The 19,228-nt window shown below is 45.0% G+C and overlaps 1 protein-coding gene across 1 annotated transcript; it reads left to right on the top strand.

The window, feature by feature from the left end:
• The first annotated feature begins 3,678 nt into the window (after positions 1-3,678).
• On the top strand, positions 3,679-14,486 carry LOC133379079 (vomeronasal type-2 receptor 26-like). Its single transcript, XM_061613689.1, has 5 exons — positions 3,679-3,747; positions 9,278-9,517; positions 9,812-9,979; positions 12,421-12,568; positions 13,576-14,486. The coding sequence occupies exons 1-5, from the start codon at positions 3,679-3,681 to the stop codon at positions 14,484-14,486; spliced, it is 1,536 nt and encodes a 511-aa protein (XP_061469673.1).
• Positions 14,487-19,228: the final 4,742 nt, after the last annotated feature.

Genomic DNA, 19,228 nt, shown 5'->3' with positions numbered 1-19,228 from the left:
GTCCACCCGCAGTGATTAATGGAATCCACTGGATTCCTGAATGCCCTCAGGGAGTTTCCAGTAGATCGAGCAGGAGACCCTGTTGAACCCTTGTCGCTCTGTGGAACAGCGAGGCACGTCGGGCTTTTGACACGGTTGCCCCCGAATACCCTCTCTGACATTGTGGAGCCCATCTTGCACCTTGGTACATCAGTAATTGGTCAGTTGCCTGCTTTGGATGGGGTCGTACTCCCTCTGAAAGAGCAGGTCCATAGTCTGGGGTTGCTCCTAGATCCATCTTCATCACTACAGGCCCAGGTGACCTCCGTGGCTAGGAGTGCCTTTTATCAGCTTCGGCTGATAAGACAGCTGCAGCTGTTTCTGGACCAGGGTAGCCTGACCACTGTTGTCCATGCACTGGTAACCTCTAGGCTGGATTACTGTAATGTGCTGTTTGTGGGGCTGCCCTTGAGGTTGGTCCAGAAACTGCAGCTGGTACAAAATGAGGCGGCGAGATGGCTCACTGGGGCAGAGTATCACCAACATGTCACCCCGCTGCTGAAAGAATTGCACTGGCTGCCCATTTGCTACGGAGCCAACTTCAAGGTTCTAGTTTTGGTGTACAAAGCCCTATACAGCTCGGGACCAGGATACCTGAAAGACCGTCTTACCCCTAATACACCCAGTCGATCACTGTGCTCTGCAGGTGAGGGCCTCCTGCAGATACCATCTTATCAGAAGGTCCGTTCTGCACAACATAGGGAACAGACCTTTAGTGTGGGAGCACAAGTGTTTGTCGCCCTGGGCTCCTACTGGGAGAAAGGGTGGAATCAAGCAACCAAGCAACCAAACAAATAATAACAAGTTGTAGTGTCCACAACATGTAGCATCAAACATACTAGTGTCGTTGCCCACAAGTCCCTTCCCCCACACTTATTCAGTGAAATGCAGAATTACAGCCAGGCTGATTCCAGATTTCTGAGGCATCCTGGAGAAATGGTCGTCTGGAGTGGGGCACTGTCTGTCAATGGGCCCAAGAGAGATAACTCAACTGTGAAAGCAGGCAGCACTCCAAGAGGCCTGGGCTGGCTGAATCTAAGTATGCTTTTAGTTTCCCACAATGTCCTGGGGCAGCCTTTGCTCCAGATGTTTTGGACTCCATCTCCCATCAGCCCCAGCCAATGAAGCTAGCTTTGTGGCCTTCAGGAGAAATTAAAAGAATGGCTAATTCCTGCCGGCTCAAAATGAAAGGAGACTGTAATCATCAGTAGGCCCTGCCAGGACTGCTGTCCGCAGGGCGACGAGGATGATAGCCGGTATGGAGAACAAGTCTTATGAGGAAAGGTTGAAGGAATTTGGCATGTTCAGTCTGGTGAAGAGAAGGCTGAGGGGTGGCATGATTGCACTCTTTAAGTACCTGAAGGGCTGTCACATAGAGGAGGGTACAGATTTGTTCTCTGCTGCCCCAGAGGGTAGGGCTAGGTCTAATGGTTTTAAGTTGCAGGAGCGTAGATTCAGATTGGACATTAGAAGGAACTTCTTGACAGCAAGGGCGGTTTGGCAATGGAACCGACTGCCTAGGGAGGTGGTGGGATCCCCTTCGCTGGATGTCTTCAAGCAGAGGCTGGACAGCTATCTGCGGGAGATGCTCTAGCTGTGGATTTCCTGCTGTGAGCAGGGGGTTGGACTCGATGGCCTACAAGGCCCCTTCCAACTCTATGATTCTATGATTCTAGGTGCCAGGTGCTGGTGTCACCCTGGATAGGGCTACACTGGTGACTGGGAAAATTGAAAAAGGCAACTTAATTTACTGCTCTTGGTACCGCACAACAGCCACCAGCAGAAATTCAATTGTGGCTCAGGCGACGAGTATCCTGGCCTGGGCAAGTTCTGCTTGTAGGGAAGGCACAGTCCACAGTTGCTTATTTTTTTTGCCACAGGAAGTCCAGCTATCAAGGATGGTCCTTCTGCCTCTTTATTATCAATTGTTATCGTTATTACATTTTATCCTAATGTTTCCCCAAGGAGCTCATGGTGGCATATATGGTACAATCCTCACAAGAGCCTTATGAGGTAGGCTAGGGTAAGAGGTGGTAGCTGGCCCAAGGTCACCCAGTGAGCTTCATGGATGAGTGGAGTTTTGAAGCCTGACCTCTTGTGCCCCTGTATGACACTCTAACCACTACACCACATTGTCTCCCTAAGTCAGTCTTCCATGCCAGCCCTCCTCCATGAGCTATTTGGCAAAAATATTCAAACACAGCCCAGGCACCAGACTGCATAGATTTAGACCTCCTCCACAGCCTTCTGTGTTTCAGCAACCCATTTCCAGTTAGGAAGCATTTTTAATGGATGGCTTTTGTTTGGTGGACTCATTTTGACGGTTTGGGTATATTTGGATCTCTAAGAGAGTTAAATATACCCATTTCCTTCTAAAGTATTTTTCCAGTGATAGCTGTCTCCTCCCCCACAACCTGATGCTGACCCGGGCAGCAGCATTAGGTACAACATGAGTGGAGGCAGCTCTGAGGCAAGCCACCCCCTGCCCCCATCGTCATGAAGTGGTGAGGATGGTAGCCTTGGAAAGCACATGGAGCTGCAGGAGGAAGTTGGGAGAGTAGCACTCTTCCTCACTTCCTCTTCCAGCTCTATGTGTGTATCACAGCTCAGATTAATTCTCCTGGTTCAGATGTTTACCCAGGACCCTTCTTTTTTGTCTCTGGGGTGGGGATGGTCTCGGAAGTGGAGAGAGGAGTGGCCAGGATTGGTGGCACCCAGAGCACTTGCTCAGGAACCCAAATGTGCCCATGGGCCTGCAAAGGTTGGCAATCCCTGGCTCAGAAGCAAGGTAAGTTGAGTGAATAGATGCCTAAAATCATGCATGGTGTGGAGATGATGGATAGGGAGAGGATTTTCTTGTGAGACCAGAACACAAAGGGGTCTTCCGATGAAGCGGAATGTTGGGGGATTCTAGGCAGGCAAAAGGAAGGACTTCTTCACAGAGTGTGTCGCCAATCTGAGGACTTCAGGTTATGGTGATGGCTATCAACCTAGTTGGCTTTTAAAAGAGGATCGCACGGCTGCAAGGGTCAGAGGCTGCAGATCCCTGAATACCAGTTGCTGGGGAACAACACCAGGACAGGACGATTGTCCTCATGCCTTGTGTGTGAGCTTCCCAGAGGGTCTGACTGGCCATTGCAAGAAACTGGATGTGAGAGTAGATAGGCCTTTCGTCTGACCCAGGCGCCGGGCCCTGCTAATGCTCTTGCCAGCAAAGTTTAGGAGAAACTCCCCACCACCAGCACCAAAATGATTCATATCACTCTCAGAAGCCGCCTCTGTGCTTTCCCACAAACTTGTTTTTCTCCAGCTCTGCACCTGCCCCTCGAGCCACGCAAAGACTCGAGCAGGTAGCAGGCATGAACGTTCTTCCCCTTATAATTATCAAAATCATGGTGGTTTGCCCTTGCTGAAGCTCAAGAGATATTTCTGGAGGTTGCCCAAACATCAGAATCAAGGGCAGCATGAGGTTATTTATGCCACTGTTGCCTGAGTGGGGGGAGTTTAATTGCTCTGAAGCCAGAGCTGAACATCTCCCGCATCGGCAAAGCGAATGCAGCATTGGTCTCGCAAAGGGCTGGGGGTTGGCTTCTTTTATTAAGCTGCACTCACAAGAGAGGTGCAGGAGGCAGAGCCAGAATGATCTCCCTGCTGCTTCTGCTGCTATTTCTGCAGCTGACGCCCCATGGAGTCTGTGGGAACCAGGAGGTGAAAAGCCAATTGAGTCTGAAGACGGAACCAAGGGAACCACTCAATTACTACCGGCCTGGAGACTTCCTCATTAGCGGGATCACAACTCCAAAGAAATATTTTGCACAACATCCATTCAACTTTTCCCAGGTCCCCTTCACCAGTTTTGTTTCGTAAGTAATTATATGCTGATGGATGTTATGCCTCACTTTCTATTTCCCAGGGAAACAGCCCCTGTTTCAGGGCAGGGGAGCCTTTGGCCTTTCAGATGTTGCTGGACGACGGCTCTCTTCATCCCTGAAAATTTGCCACAATAGAAACAGTGAATTATCCCATCTGCAGACAAGAGGCAAGGGTGGCACACAAGACACGCAGCCCCCTGCAGGCAAGTGAATGCCAGGAGTGGCATCAGAGGGAGGAGGGAACAGGCTTTCTTCTTAGGGCAGCAGCTCATGTCCAAATCCCTCTTCGCTAAATTAAACCTTTCCTCCTTCCTCCAAATCACTTTTCCTTTTGTGTTATGCCTTTTGAAATTATAAGCCCGAGGACCTCCTTAACAATGACATTTGTAAGCTGGTCTGGAAGGCTTTTTTGGCCAAACAGCATTATGAAAATGCTTTAAATAAAAAATAAAAAATTAAAAAATACAGCCCAGGGGACTTCTTCATCAGTGGAAGTCGATGAAAAGGTATTCATAAGCTTCATCTGTAAGTAAAGATGTACCAATGTGTTTGGTGCTTCCTCACCTCACTCCATTTGCTCCAAATGACCAGGACAGTCCCTGTTTTCTAGTCCCCATTACTGGGCATCTCTGACAAAACACTCCCCCCACTTGACCCCTCTTTGCCTTTGAAGAACGATTGAGTACTTCATGAACACTGACGCAGCATCTACTCCAGACAGAATCAGATATGATGGGATAATTAGGGGATTCTACCATCATTTCCACTGAAAGAACAGTCTGTAGCTAAAACGGGTCTTTCTTGATAGTTTAAACACAAATGCCAGTGCATGGCATCCTCCTCTGTCCTCAGCCTGATGGCCAGATATAAAGGTTGCAAGTGTAGTTAAGTGAATCAGGTCTTCTCATGATGTGTCCAAAGTATGATAACCTCAGTTTCATCATTTTAGCTTCTAGTGATAGTTCTGGCGTAATTTGTTCTAACACCCTATTATTTGTCTTTTTTGCAGTCCATAGTATGTGCAAAGCTCTCCTCCAACACCACAATTCCAATGAGCTGATTTTTCATTCAATTCATTCATTCATTCGGGATATATATAGAAAGCTTCCAGTCTGTGGGCCGTTGTTTTCCATATTTGCTGACAGCTTTTTGTCAAAATTTGGACAGATTCAGTTTCAGTAGCTTGTAGCAACTCTACTGGTATGCCATCTCTTCCTGGTGATTTGTTTCTTCCAAGTATTTTAAGAGCAGCTTTCACTTCAGGTTCTTCATCATTTCGTTCCTCCAGAATGAATCTGTCATCCTTGCATCTCTTTCATAGTGTTCTTCAGTGTATTGTTTGAAGCATAAGAAAGTGTGGTTACCCAGTTGTAGAAAGAGGCGAGTAGCCCAGTAGCCCGGTTGTAGAAGCAATAAGACACCAGATAGACTGCCACAGCTTTGTTAAGGAGAAGCTTTACTTGCAAAGCATGAATAGCTTTCTCGGCATACATAAACACAATACACACATTAGCACCTTCCGCATACGACTCCTTCATTACCCCACAACTTTACTGCAGCCACCCTTTGTTCTTTTATGCCCCTAAGCTTAATTGCTCTAATTAGCTGCAGCTGTAAACCTTATGCAACTGGAGTCTGGTTAACTGTTGCTGTTAACCCATTCCTGTCCTGTTATACCTGCCATCTATGGGAATCACATAAAATGCAAGTCATGGTGACTGCTAACATTCCCCACCCTTGTATTTCAATTTGATTACTGTACGATGCAGGTTCCAGTTTACACATACATACATATAATACAGAGTATACATAGATACATGTTACATACAGTACTTCAGTTTAGACATGTTAGATCAAGATTAGAATATTTTTCTGTTCTCTTTAGTATCTGGAGTTTCCAGTCACTGTCTCCATCTAACATTTGCAACCATTGTTCATAATCTTGATGGGTATATTCATCAACATCATCGTCTTCCTGTACAGGTTCGTTATTGTTCTGGATGGTTTGTATAGTGGCTATTGTAAATCTATCTGGCGGTTTACCCAGATTAGATCTCTGTGATCTACGCAGTTCAAGGACTGCTGCCTGGCTCTGCTCACCCCCTTCATTTATGTCAGCCTCTTCTTTTACTTGAGGAGTAAGAGGGCTGTTCGGCATTGCTGTAAACTCTATGTTACAGTCCTGAACTGTTTCTTTTACTTCAGGTTGCTCGACCTGTTCTACTTCTGAGTAAAAGTGTTGTGGCTTATCCACTGTATAACCATTCCCAAAATAGACTAGGTCTTCCTCTTGTTCTACCTTGTGTTCTGGGGTCACTACATATTTCCTTTGTACAAAGGGTTTCTTACAAGTAACCTTCCGGCTTGAGACCACTGTGTGAGAACGGAGTAACCACACCCTGTATGCCATACGTTCATACCCAAGGATTATTCCTTTAACCCATGATACCTCCGTTTTGTCAGGTACACGCGCCCAACAAACTTCACCAAAAGTTTTCAAGTGTGCATGTTTTGGTTTCTTTTTATACAGCATTTCGTAAGGAGTCATGTTAACAGCTTTAGAGAACAGTCTATTAATCAAGTGGTTCGCATACTAACAGCCTCACCCCAAAACCCTTGAGATAAACTGCTGCCTTGTAACATTGAACGCAACATGTTCTGCAAACATTTGTTCCTACGTTCCGCTATTCCGTTCTGGTGAGGAGACCAGCTGGCTGTGAGAGAGTGCTTAATGCCTCTTTCCTTAAGGTAGCGCTGTAAGGAGCTGGATAGAAATTCCCCACCTCTGTCTGAATGGAGTTGTGCTAACATGTATTGCTTCCATCTTCCTTTTATTTCATCTCAGTCAGTCAGTGTGTTCCCCTGTTGATTATTCAACATCCCTACTCTTGGTTTAAATTTCCCTTTCATTTCTCTAATCTTTTGGAACAGGGCTCTTGTTGTACCCTTTTTGTTGTCCCCTTCTATTTCTACACAGTAACTATTGTAATAGTTTTCTTTGTCTCTACGTACTAGTCGGTTATATTGTTGCATTTAGGGTTCTGACCTGTTTCTATCTCCTTTTGCTTTTGCTTTCCTTCTCTCTTTAACCATTTGAAGAGTTTCTTCAGTCATCCATTGTGGTCTTTTGTTTTTTAACTAGAGGTATTGTCTTTTTGCATTCTTCCCAGATAGTATCTCTGACTTCACTCCATAGTTCTTCTTGTTCTCTGTCAACTAAGCTTAAAGCCTCAAACCGGTTCCTTATTTGATCTTTATATGCTTCTGGGATGTTATTTAAATTGTATTTTGGCATTATGATTGCTTTGTTGGTCTTCTTTAGCTTTACTCTGATTTTTGATATTACCAGTTCATGATCTGTACTGCAGTCTGCTCCTGGTCTTGTTTTTGCAGAAAGTATGGAACTTCTCCATCTTCTGCTACCAATGATATAATCAATTTGGTTCCTATATTGACCATTTGGTGATGTCCACGTGTATAGTCGTCTTTTTGGTTGTTCAAAAAATGTGTTTACAAGAAACAAATTATTGGCTTCACAGAATTCAATAAGTCTTTCTCCTGCTTCGTTTCTGTCTCCTAAGCCCTATTTCCCCACAATTCCTAGTTCGGGTCTGTTCCCTACTTTTGCATTCCAATCCCCCATGATTATCAGCACATCTCGTTTTGGTGTGTGATCAATTTCTTCCTGTACTTCTGCATAAAATCTCTCCAATTCCTCTTCTTCTGCATTTGCTGTTGGAGCATAGACTTGGATGATGGTTATGTTGATAGGTTTCCCATTTAATTTCATTGGTATCACTCGCTCAGACCTTGCATTGTAGCTCCTAACTGCTTTTGCTACATCACTTCTCACTATTAAAGCAACCCCTTCTTCTTAATTTCACATTACCTGCATAAAATATTTTGTAGTTGCCTGATTGAAAATGTCCCATTCCCGTCCATTTTCATTCACTCACACCAAGTATGGTAATGTTGATACGTTCCATTTCTTGCTTAACAATTTCTAACTTTCCCTGGTTTATGCTTCTCACATTCCATGTTCCTATTGTGTGCGTTGTACAACTCTGGACTCTCCATACACATATGTGCGCATCAGCCTCTGGGCTTCCTTTCGGGTTTGACGCAGCTGCGTCATTAGTCACAGCGCTACTCGTACGTGTCCTTTGTCCTTCCCCAGTAGCTCGGTGAGTGTCATCTGACCTGGAGGTCTCATCTTCCAGCACTATCTCGTGTTGCATTTTGGATACTCTGTTCATATGGTTTTCATGGTAATCAGTATTCAGAGGTGGTTTACCACTGCCTTCCTCTGAGTCTGGATGCATTAGTCTCGTGTCTCAGCTTTGACCATTCCACTTTTGGTGCCCCTGCTACGAGTCTAGACTCTTCGTCAGCTGCTTGATGACATTGCTCTCAGCTTCTTCAACACTCTCAAACCCCTCACCACGTTAAGGTGTGCATCCTGGAGTGGGTCACTTTCTGTAGGAGAAAGTTATCTCCAACATAAGTCAGGAATTTCTTGGATGGGTTCTCTTTGGCAGAATTTGTCTCCCAAAAGATATCAGTGCAATTGAAGTATCCCATTGCTACTACATCATGCCTCCTCAAAACATTGGCAATTACTTTTCAAAAGTTTTATCCTCATCTTCTCCATGGTTTGGTGGTTTTCTTACCCCATTTAATTTAATCCACATACTCTAGGTGGGGCTACCAATCTCATCCCTCTGCATTTCTGTGCAGGGATATGTATTTTTAACATATAGCATGACTCTGCCTCCCTTTCTTTTGTTTCTGTTCTTTTTGAAGAACTTACATCGTTCAATCACTGTATTCCAGTCATGGGAGTCATCCCACCAAGTTTCAGTTCTACCTATCAAGTTGTATTTCCTGTATTAAGAGTTCAAGTTTGTCCTGTTTGTTTCCCATACTCTGATCATTAGTGTACAGACATTGAAGACCATGTGAGTTATGGCATGGCTTCCTTCCTATATTTTTATGAAAACTATTTGTGGGCCCCATTAGAGTCGTTCTCTCAGTTCCTGTTACTGTGCACAAACCTTTGTTAGTCATTACCACCAAGTTCATGACTCCTTCCCCCTTAGGATTCACTTTAAAGCCCTCCTGATGAATTTCTCCATGCTGTGGCCAAACACAGTCTTCCCTGTCCTTGTGAGGTGCAACCCATCGTCATTATTTGGGGATCAGCTTTTATGAGATATTTATTGCCTAGAACGGCCCTTAGATAAAGAAATGATGTGACCTTTTGTTTTCATTAAATGGTGAATAGTAGTTTGACACTTTGATTCATTTGTTGCAGTGTGACAAATAGGTTGTACTGGCACATCTTGTCCTTCTTGTTCGCCATCCAGGAGATCAACAAGGATCCCAGGCTCTTGCCTAACATCTCATTGGGATACAACCTCTATGAGAACTATTTCGATGCCAGGATGACTTCCGATGCCATGTTGAACCTGCTTGCAGGTGGGCAGAGCAGCCTTCCAAACTATAGTTGTGGAAAACGGAACAGCCTCTTGGCTGTTCTTGAAGGGACTGATCCTGTAATTTCAAAAGAGATTTCAGCCATCTCAGGCATCTACAAAATCCCACAGGTATGAAGGGGGGGCATGACAGGGCAGTGCAGAAGTCCAGCTGCATAAAATGCACCTTTTTTCCAGGAAAGTAAAAAGGGGGGGCACTAAGGATCTGAGCTACAGCCTAAGACAAGGTGTAAGACTTCTTCAAAAGCCCACCTTCACCTGCTTGGCATCCTCTGTTTCAAACTAAAACTCCCATCAGCCACAGCCAGGATAATTTTGTTAGATATTAGTTATTTTAGGTTAATAAATATATTTTCCTCATCCTGAAAGCAAAACCCAACACTAATATCTCCTTTTCCTCACTAGATCAGTTTTGTTGCTCAGGTTCTTGAGGATAAAACCCAGTTCTCTTTTGTCTACCGGATGGTCCCCAAAGAGGAGGAACAGTGCCTGGGGATTGTCAAGCTGCTCCTGCACTTCAGATGGACCTGGATCGTCCTCTTTATTCCAGATGATGACAGTGGAGAAAGGTTTGTGAGTGCCTTGACACCTCTGATGATAAGAAGTGGGATTTGTGTTGCATTGTTAGAAAGAATACATCAAACTTCATATTACATACTCCCCCTGATCGAACCATCTCTCAAATGGAGACAAGTCAGTGTATGTGTCCACTATCAAAATACCTACCTAGGATGGGTTCAAATCAGTGCCATACAGGAACTTCTTCAGAAAGAAATTGGTGCAAAAGTCTGGATCTCAACAGCTTTCAATGACATCAACTGGAATTTGTCTGTTGCACCTGAAAAATTCCAGTACATACATGGTTCTTTGACCTTCGTACTGAAGACCCAAAAAAGGACCAAACATGACCATTATGGGCCAAATTCCTATCTTCTCCAACAGTTTTGGTGGAAAGCATTTCGTTGTTCATATCTAAAGCATGTACTGTCTGAAAAGGGTTGGGCAAGGTGCACAGAGGAGGAGAACCTGGAAACTCTGCCCCAAGAGGAGCTGGAGAGAGCCCTGTCCCAGGACAGCTACCGCACTTACTTCCGTGTCCAAACCGTGGCACACGCCTTAAACGCTGCATATTCACCCAGATCAAAGTGGATGCTGAGGGGGAGGGGAGGAGACAGGTTGGACCGTCAAAGGCTACAGCCATGGCAGGTATTTCCTTTCCCTATTTGCAAACCGCTATCCGTTGTCCCAACTGCAAAGTCAAATTTCATAACGAGGCAACACTGCCAATTTCCAAGGCAAATCCAATTGGTAAGACTCCTGGTAGAGAGCAATTATTTTGCCCAATGTGGTTAATTCAGAACCCCCCCTCCCATCTAATTATCTCCCCTCTGTGTCTCTGCTGGGCCTTGAAGTTGCCCATCAAGCAGGACCTGAGTGCAAGAGAAGATCTATCTTTTATTTAAAATACAGGACCTGGATAGACTAGAAAATTGGGCTGAAATTAATAAAATGAAATTCAATAAAGACAAATGCAAGATTCTGCATTTAGGCCACAAAAACTAATTGCACGGGTACAGGATGGAAAATACCCGGCTTAGCAGTAGTGCGTGTGAGAAGGACCTTGGAATTGTAGTGGATCGCAAGTTGAACATGACCCAGCAATGTGATGCTGCGGCAAAAAAGGCAAAAGCGGTTTTGGGATGCATAAACAGAGCTATAGTTTCCAGGTCGAGGGAAGTAATAGTCCCACTATATTCTGCATTAGTCAGGCCTCATCTGGAATACTGCGTTCAGTTCTGGGCGCCTCATTTTAAGAAAGATATAGACAAGTTGGAGTGGGTTCAGAAGAGGGCGACGAGGATGATAGCCGGTATGGAGAAGAAGTCTTGTGAGGAAAGGTTGAAGGAACTTGGCATGTTCAGTCTGGTGAAGAGAAGGCTGAGGGGTGACATGATTGCACCCTTTAAGTACCTGAAGGGCTGTCACATAAAGGAGGGTACAGATTTGTTCACTGCTGCCCCAGAGGGTAGGACTAGGTCTAATGGTTTTAAGTTGCAGGAGCGTAGATTCAGATTGGACATTAGAAGGAACTTCTTGACAGTAAGGGCAGTCCGGCAATGGAACCGACTGCCTAGGGAGGTGGTGGGATCCCCTTCGCTGGATGTCTTCAAGCAGAGGCTGGACAGCTATCTGCGGGAGATGCTCTAGCTGTGGATTTCCTGCTGTGAGCAGGGGGTTGGACTCGATGGCCTACAAGGCCCCTTCCAACTCTATCATTCTATGATTGTATGATTCTATAGTACCTGTTTCTAAAGTTGCATCTATACCCATAAATTAGCATGTGCCAAACAGTGTCCTCTTTTCTGGGGTGGTGTAAATGGTACTGAAAACTGTTGCAGCCTGAAGATAAGAGCCTTCGCATGTGCAGAGTTCCACACAATCTGGAACCCTGAGTGATTCAGGTTTTGGGTCACAGGGAAACCTGCATGTGAAAGCTCTCCCTCCCTTCAGACATCTACATGAGGTAGAGGAGCTACTCTGCATAGGTGCACGTCACTCTCATATGCTGATCTTGACTGTCTGCCTGTGAAGGGCCCGCTCTGCAGTGGCCCCCATCCTATGGAATAACCTTCCCTATAGATACAACAGACACCTGGGGAAATGCTGTTCCACCATCTGCTTATAACCTGCCTATTCACATGGGAATCCTCGAGCACTAGCTTTTAATGCTGTCCCGACAAGAAATGTAATTATCTGTGGTATTTGTGACTTTTTTAAAAAAGTATTTTATTGCCTTTTGTATTGAGCCTATTCTGGAAACCGCCTTGTTACTTCATATGAAAGGTGGTCTAGAAATGTCTTAATCACTGAAATAGAGACTCTGAAGAGCGCTTATAGTCTAGAAGAGAAGTGCACCGGCCCCAATTCAGGAGAGCGCAGAGTGAGCAGGGCTGAGATATCCAACACAGCTTCGTAATGTGTCTTCATGCTGATGTTCCCCCCTGTCATTCCAGCTTCACCATTTCCTGAGAGAAATCCGGTTTCTGAACACTTCCATGGGTGGGCTGCATTTGGATGAGAAGGGGAAGCTGCCAGCCACCTACGATATCGAGAACTGGGTGATGTTTCCCAATGAGTCTCGGGTCAGAGTGAAAGTGGGGAGTATAGAGAGAGGAGCGTCAGCTGGCATAAAGTTCTCCATTAACCCAGAAGCCATTGTGTGGCCCAAGTGGTTTAACAAGGCAGGAGACGCTTCTTAAGCTCTAATAATTTCTTGAGTAATTCACATGGAACTGTAACTATAATCCCTTTCACCCTGAGGAAGTAGAGTCCTCTTGAATATGGAACTGGCAACCCAGGAAGCCACCCCCTCATGCAATAGTATGTAGAAGTAGTAGTAGTAGTAGTAGTCGTAGTAGTTACTCATAGTAGTACTTACTCGTACCACTAGTAGTAGTCGTTTTCAAGATACAATTTTAGGTAGCATTTTCAGCTGAGCCTTTGTTTAATTCCTCCACTTCTTCAGTGTGTTTTCCTGATGCTGTGATTTTACTACTGTTATTCTAGGATTGTTCTTTTGTTACTGTACCTTTTTGTATCGAAAGGTGGCATATAAATGTTGAAACAAACAGGCAAATACATCAAAGAGGTTTTCCTACCATGTCGATCTGCATCAATAGCGCTTCCTTAAAAAGGAGGCTGGGATCACTTGGGGTCAGGGGAACAAGAGATGCTGTTGGTCCCTTTCTGGCTGGGAAGGTGTGGATGGAACCCATTTCCATAGACATAAATACTTTCCCCTTGACGCCCCTTCTTCTCTTTATGGTTAGACCGTCCCTCGCTCCAGGTGTACCAAAAGCTGTCCCCCTGGATATTCCAAGGTTGCTCAAGAAGGAGAGCCAACTTGCTGCTATGGTTGTGCTCCGTGTGCAGAAGGAACATTCTCCCCTCAGGAAGGTGGGTGACTTCAAGGGAGAAGGCATGAAATAAGTCAATGAATAAACCTCTCCCACATCATGGGCTCCTGCTGGGAGGAAGGGTGGGATATAAATCCAATACTAAATAAATAAATAAAAATAGATCAGCATCTTGTTTCAAAATGGTTTAGATGATTATGGATATCAGTGACACTGAAGACACTCTTGATGCTTAAAACAATTTTTTCCCAGATGCAGATCATTGCACCAAATGTCCAGAAGATCAATATCCAAATAAGGACCAAGATCAGTGTATCCCAAAGATCATAACCTTCCTGGCTTATGAAGAACATTTGGGGATCCTCTTGCCTTCCTTTGCCCTATTCTTATCCTTAATTACAGGCTGTGTGTTAGGAATCTTCATTAAATTCCTTGAAACTCCAATAGTGAAAGCCAACAACAGGGACCTCTCCTATATCCTTCTTGTCTCCCTCCTGCTCTCCTTTTTGTCCTCCTTCCTGTTTATTGGCCGGCCAAAGAAAGTGACCTGCCTTCTACGACAAATGGCCTTCAGCATCATCTTCTCAGTTGCCGTGTCTTCTGTGTTGGCAAAAACCATCACTGTGGTGCTAGCCTTCCTGGCTACAAAGCCAGGCAACAAAGCGAGGAGATGGCTGGGGAAGAGTCTGGCCAACTCCATTGTCATTTCCTGTTCCAGTGTCCAAGTTGTCATCTGCACCATCTGGCTGGGCATCTCTCCCCCATTCCCAGACTCCGACATGCACTCCCTGCCTGGAGAGATCATCCTGCAATGCAATGAAGGGTCTGTCGCCATGTTTTATGTTTCCCTCAGCTACATGGGCTTCCTGGCTGCCATCTGCTTCATGGTGGCTTTCATGGCCAGGAAGCTGCCTGGGGCCTTCAATGAAGCCAAGCTGATCACCTTCAGCATGCTGGTCTTCTGCAGTGTTTGGGTGTCCTTTGTGCCCACCTACCTGAGCACGAAGGGGAAATACATGGTAGCCGTGCAGGTCTTCTCCATCTTGGCTTCCAGTGCTGGGCTCCTGGGCTGCATCTTCATCCCGAAGTGCTACATTATTGTACTTAGGCCTGATCTGAATACAAAGGAGCACTTGACCACAAAAATGAAGGATGTCATCTGATTTTTAAAATATTTAGTTTTGACAATTGTTGTCCAGCTCAGCAGTAATTAAGTCCACATGGATCTCTTGGGAATGTTTCATGTGCATTGCTCTGTCACAAGCTGATTCATAGAATCGTAGAATAGTAGAGTTGGAAGTGTCCTATAAGGCCATCAAGTCCAATTCCCACTAGTTATCTGATCAGCCACAACAGTGTTAATGCTGATAGTGTTCATCTGGGATCACCCGAACTGATTTGCATAGTCAGTTATTTTCTAGGAAATAGTGCACACTTCAGGCATCTTAACATCATCACCAACAACATTTACTGTTGTTTGTTTCACAACTTTTGAACAAGAATGTGCCCATATTGAATCATATCAAATGAAAAATAAGAATAAGGATTAAAAAGAAAGGCTTAGAAACAATCAGAAACAATCCTATCAGCCGTGGAAAACCACTAGAAAAAACCCCTGATCCATGTGGACAAAAAAGAGAGCATATAAATAGGAAATCCCATGTCAAATTTGAATTTTGCAAATTTCGAGCACATCCTTACTGGGTGCTAACGTTTCACCTTGGGGCTCATGTGATGGCAGACTCCACTCTGCTAAGATAAATAAATACATCCCTACACATCCTTGTTTTCTAGGTGATTTTTTTCTTTGTGGTGAACCATTGGCTCATGGGTTGCGTCCACTGCTAGCCCATTGAGATTTATACCCCACCTTTCTTTTCATGATAGAAACCTAAGGCGATTTACATACAGTTCCCAGGCGGTCTCCCATCCAGGCACTGATCAGACCTGACCCTGCTTAGCATCCACAGGGTGCTGGCCTCATGTGCCTTCAGACCATAATCTTGGAGATTTAGATAATGAGTAGCTTAGGTGACCCCCATGACCCTCCCCAGCCCCACTTCCAGGATTACTGGGGTAGCTTTTCTGATGGGGTGGCACTGCAGCAATGACCTTCCAGCAGGGGCATCAATACCGCTTACCAGGCAGAAAGGCAACACGGCAGAGAGGTTGGGACTGCCCTGGTGGGAGACCATTGCTGCAATTCCACCCTGCAGGGTAAGCTGCTCCTTATTCTCACCCAGGTTTACCACCTCAGGAAACACTTGACCTGAGTCCCTGAGAGGGACATTCATGACAACGGTGGAGAGTCGCTTCTCAACAGAAGCCATCCTGATTGCTCCTTATATACAGGAGGAACACGTTAGGAGGGCAACTCAGAAAAGTTCTGCCATGCTAACCCTATCCCAGTGGCTTGCCCAAGGCATTCCTCAGAAGCTTATGAGAGGTTGCTCAATGGAGATGTCAAATAAACTTCCCAGACAACAGCTGTTTAGTCACTGGCGCTGATGTTCTCCTGCAACGCACGGGCACAGGCGATTGTTCAACATGCTCTCGGTTCATAGAGGATGATGTCGAGGCCCACCATACCTGGTTTGTGCTCCATGTGACCCAATGCTTTGTGACACACAGGGCGGCTTCTTCGAAAAGACCCTGTCAGGGGACAGTGTCATGGGGAAAGGTTCCCTGAAGACATATAGCTGTAGTTTCATGGTAGTGCATCTCTCTTGCCTGCAGAAGGTCCCAATTTCCATACCTGGAATTTCCAGGTAGGGCTTGTTGCAGCAAACCCACTTCCCACAATATTTGACTTCCTGCAAAAAGGAAAGTGATGGACCATCATCTGGCCTCCCTGCAAACAGAGCAGAATGAATGCTCATTGAATAGTCAAATGTCTAATCCCTCTGCAAACAAATCAGGATGAATGTTCGATGGAACACTTGGTCTGGAAGCATCCCAAAGATGTAACCCTCCCCCATCTATCCTATATATATATTCTGGACTTCTGGGTCTCTCCATCTTTTCGAATTATTCTGTCGGTCTGGCCTTGATATAGTTGCACTGTTGTTCTTTTGATATCTTTCTCCCACCCATCGCCATCCCCTGAATTCCCATCTACCTCATAAAATCAATTTGTTTAGCAAGATCTCTCTCAGCAGATTGCATAAAATGGTATGATATATTCATTAACAACTGGCAATACAGACTTTATTTGAGCTTTGCCACCCCTTATGCCTTTTAACCAATCACCCTGCTTGGGCAAAAGGTTTGGCAGATACATATTTTATAGAGAAAACCTTCCCACTCCAAAAACCGTCTCTAGAAAACTGAGATGAATGGGTTGGGGTAGAGGACTTCCCACATTTCCAGTCCTAAGAGCCAAGTGGATGTTAAAAGCACAGGAGCAGAGTTGGAAAATAAGCTGGCATTCCAAATCCTTTGACATGTTCAAGAGGATTAGCCAATAGGAGGCAGGGCCAGGAGGAGGGAGCCAACCAAGAGGCAGGTTTCCAGAAGGCCAAGTCTCCATGCTCTGAAGGGAGCTTCTGACTGGAGGGGTGCCATTTTTAAAACGTGTGCAGTTTGTTGCAGTTCAGCCTCGATAAAGTACCAACGTAAGAAGAGTTTGCTAGATCAGGCCAGTGGCTTGTCTAGTCCGGTATTCTCACAGTGGCTAACCAGGTGCCTATGGGAAGCCTGCAAGCAGACCTGAGCACAAGAGCATTCTCCCCTCCTGCGGCTTCTAGTAACTGGTATTCAGAAGCATCTTGCCTTCCCAAAGGCAGGGCACAGCTGTTGTGGCTCAGAGCCACTGATAGCCTTCTCCTCCATAAATCTGTCAAAACCTCTATTCAAGCTGGCCAAGTTGGTGGCCATCACTGCCTACTCTGGGAATGAGTTGCATAGCTCAACTATGCACTAAATGAAGAAGTACTTTCTTTCATCTGTCCTGAATCTTTATTTATTTTATTTATTTATTTATTTATTGGATTTATATCCCGCCCTTCGTCCCAGCAGGAGCCCAGGGCGGCAAACGGAAGTGCTAAAAACACTTTCAAATATCATAAAAACAGATCTTAAAATACCTTAAAACAAAACAACATTAAAAACATTTTTAAAAAAATCTTTAAAAAAGGGTTAAAAACATTATTTAAAAAACATATTAAAAAGCAATTCCAACAGACGCAGACTGGGATAGGTCTCGACTTAAAAGGCTTGTTAAAAGAGGAAAGTCTTCAAAAGGCTCCGAAAATATAGCAGAGATGGCGAATGCCTAATATTCAAGGGGAGGGGATTCCACAGGGTTGGTGCCGCCACACTAAAGGTCCGTTCCTTATATTGTGCAGAATGGACCTCCTGATAAGATGGTATCTGCAGGAGGCCCTCACCTGCAGAGCGCAGTGATCGGCTGGGTATGTAAGGGATAAGATGGTCTTTTAGGTATCCTGGTCCTGAGCTGCATAGGGCTATGTACACCAAAAACAAGGAACTTGAACTTGGCCCGGTAGCAAATGGGCAATCTTCAAGCATTCCATTTCATTGGATGATGTCCATGTTATGAGAGAGGGTGAACAATGTCTCCATCAACTTTCTCTATGCCATGCGTAATTTTATACACTTCTATCACTGGTTGATGTTAATAGACCCCAAACCATGAACCATGAAAATGGCTTTTCTTTCTTTCTTTCTTTCTTTCTTTCTTTCTTTCTTTCTTTCTTTCTTTCTTTCTTTCTTTCTTTCTTTCTTTCTTTCTTTCTTTCTTTCTTGATTGATTGATTGATTGATTGATTGATTGATTGATTGATTGATTGATTGGATTTATATCCCGCCCTTCCTCCCAGTCGAGACCTCGGGGTTGTAGTGGACAGCACGATGAAAATGTCGACCCAGTGTGCGGCAGCTGTGAAAAAGGCAAATTCCATGCTAGCGATAATTAGGAAAGGTATTGAAAATAAAACAGACGATATCATAATGCCGTTGTATAAATCTATGGTGCGGCCGCATTTGGAATACTGTGTACAGTTCTGGTCGCCTCATCTCAAAAAGGATATTATAGAATTGGAAAAGGTTCAGAAGAGGGCAAACAGAATGATCAAGGGGATGGAGCGACTCCCTTACGAAGAAAGGTTGCAGCATTTGGGGCTTTTTAGTTTAGAGAAAAGGCGGGTCAGAGGAGACATGATAGAAGTGTATAAAATTATGCATGGCATTGAGAAAGTGGATAGAGAAAAGTTCTTCTCCCTCTCTCATAATGCTAGAACTCGTGGACATTCAAAGAAGCTGAACGCTGGAAGATTCAGGACAGACAAAAGGAAGTACTTCTTTACTCAGCACATAGTTAAACTATGGAATTTGCTCCCACAAGATGCAGTAATCGCCACCAGCTTGGATGGCTTTAAAAGAAGATTAGACCAATTCATGGAGGACAGGGCTATCAATGTCTACTAGCCGTGATGGCTGTGCTCTGCTACCCTAGTCAGAGGCAGCATGCTTCTGAAACCCAGTTGCCGGAAGCCTCAGGAGGGGAGAGTGTTCTTGCACTCGGGTCCTGCTTGCAGGCTTCCCCCAGGCACCTGGTTGGCCACTGTGAGAACAGGATGCTGGACTAGATGGGCCACTGGCCTGATCCAGCAGGCTCTTCTTATGTTCTTAAGATCTTATCTGTTGCCTCTGACTCGCCTTTTCTCTGAACCATAAAGCCCCAAATGCTGCCACCTTCCCTCATATGGGAGTTGCTCCATCCCCTTGATTGTTTTGGTTGCCCTTTTCTGGACCTTTTCCAACTCTACTGTTTTTGGGGTGAGGCGACCAGAAATGTGCACAGTATTCCAAATGTGGCAGCACCATAGATGTTTATGCAATGACATTACGATATCGGAAGTTTCATCTTCAATACATTTCCTAA

This window comes from Rhineura floridana, chromosome 3 (genome assembly GCF_030035675.1).
Source record: "Rhineura floridana isolate rRhiFlo1 chromosome 3, rRhiFlo1.hap2, whole genome shotgun sequence".
NCBI lineage: Eukaryota > Metazoa > Chordata > Lepidosauria > Squamata > Rhineuridae > Rhineura > Rhineura floridana.
This window is presented reverse-complemented; position numbering and strand designations above follow the sequence as displayed.

Excerpts from the sequence above, each read along its gene's own strand:
- LOC133379079 (XM_061613689.1), top strand. The coding sequence starts at position 3,679 with ATGATCTCCCTGCTGCTTCTGCTGCTATTTCTGCAGCTGACGCCCCAT. Across the intron at positions 3,748-9,277 it reads GAGTCTGTGGGAACCAGGAG|GAGATCAACAAGGATCCCAG; the intron begins GTGAAAAGCCAA and ends TTCGCCATCCAG. Across the intron at positions 9,518-9,811 it reads GCATCTACAAAATCCCACAG|ATCAGTTTTGTTGCTCAGGT; the intron begins GTATGAAGGGGG and ends TTTCCTCACTAG.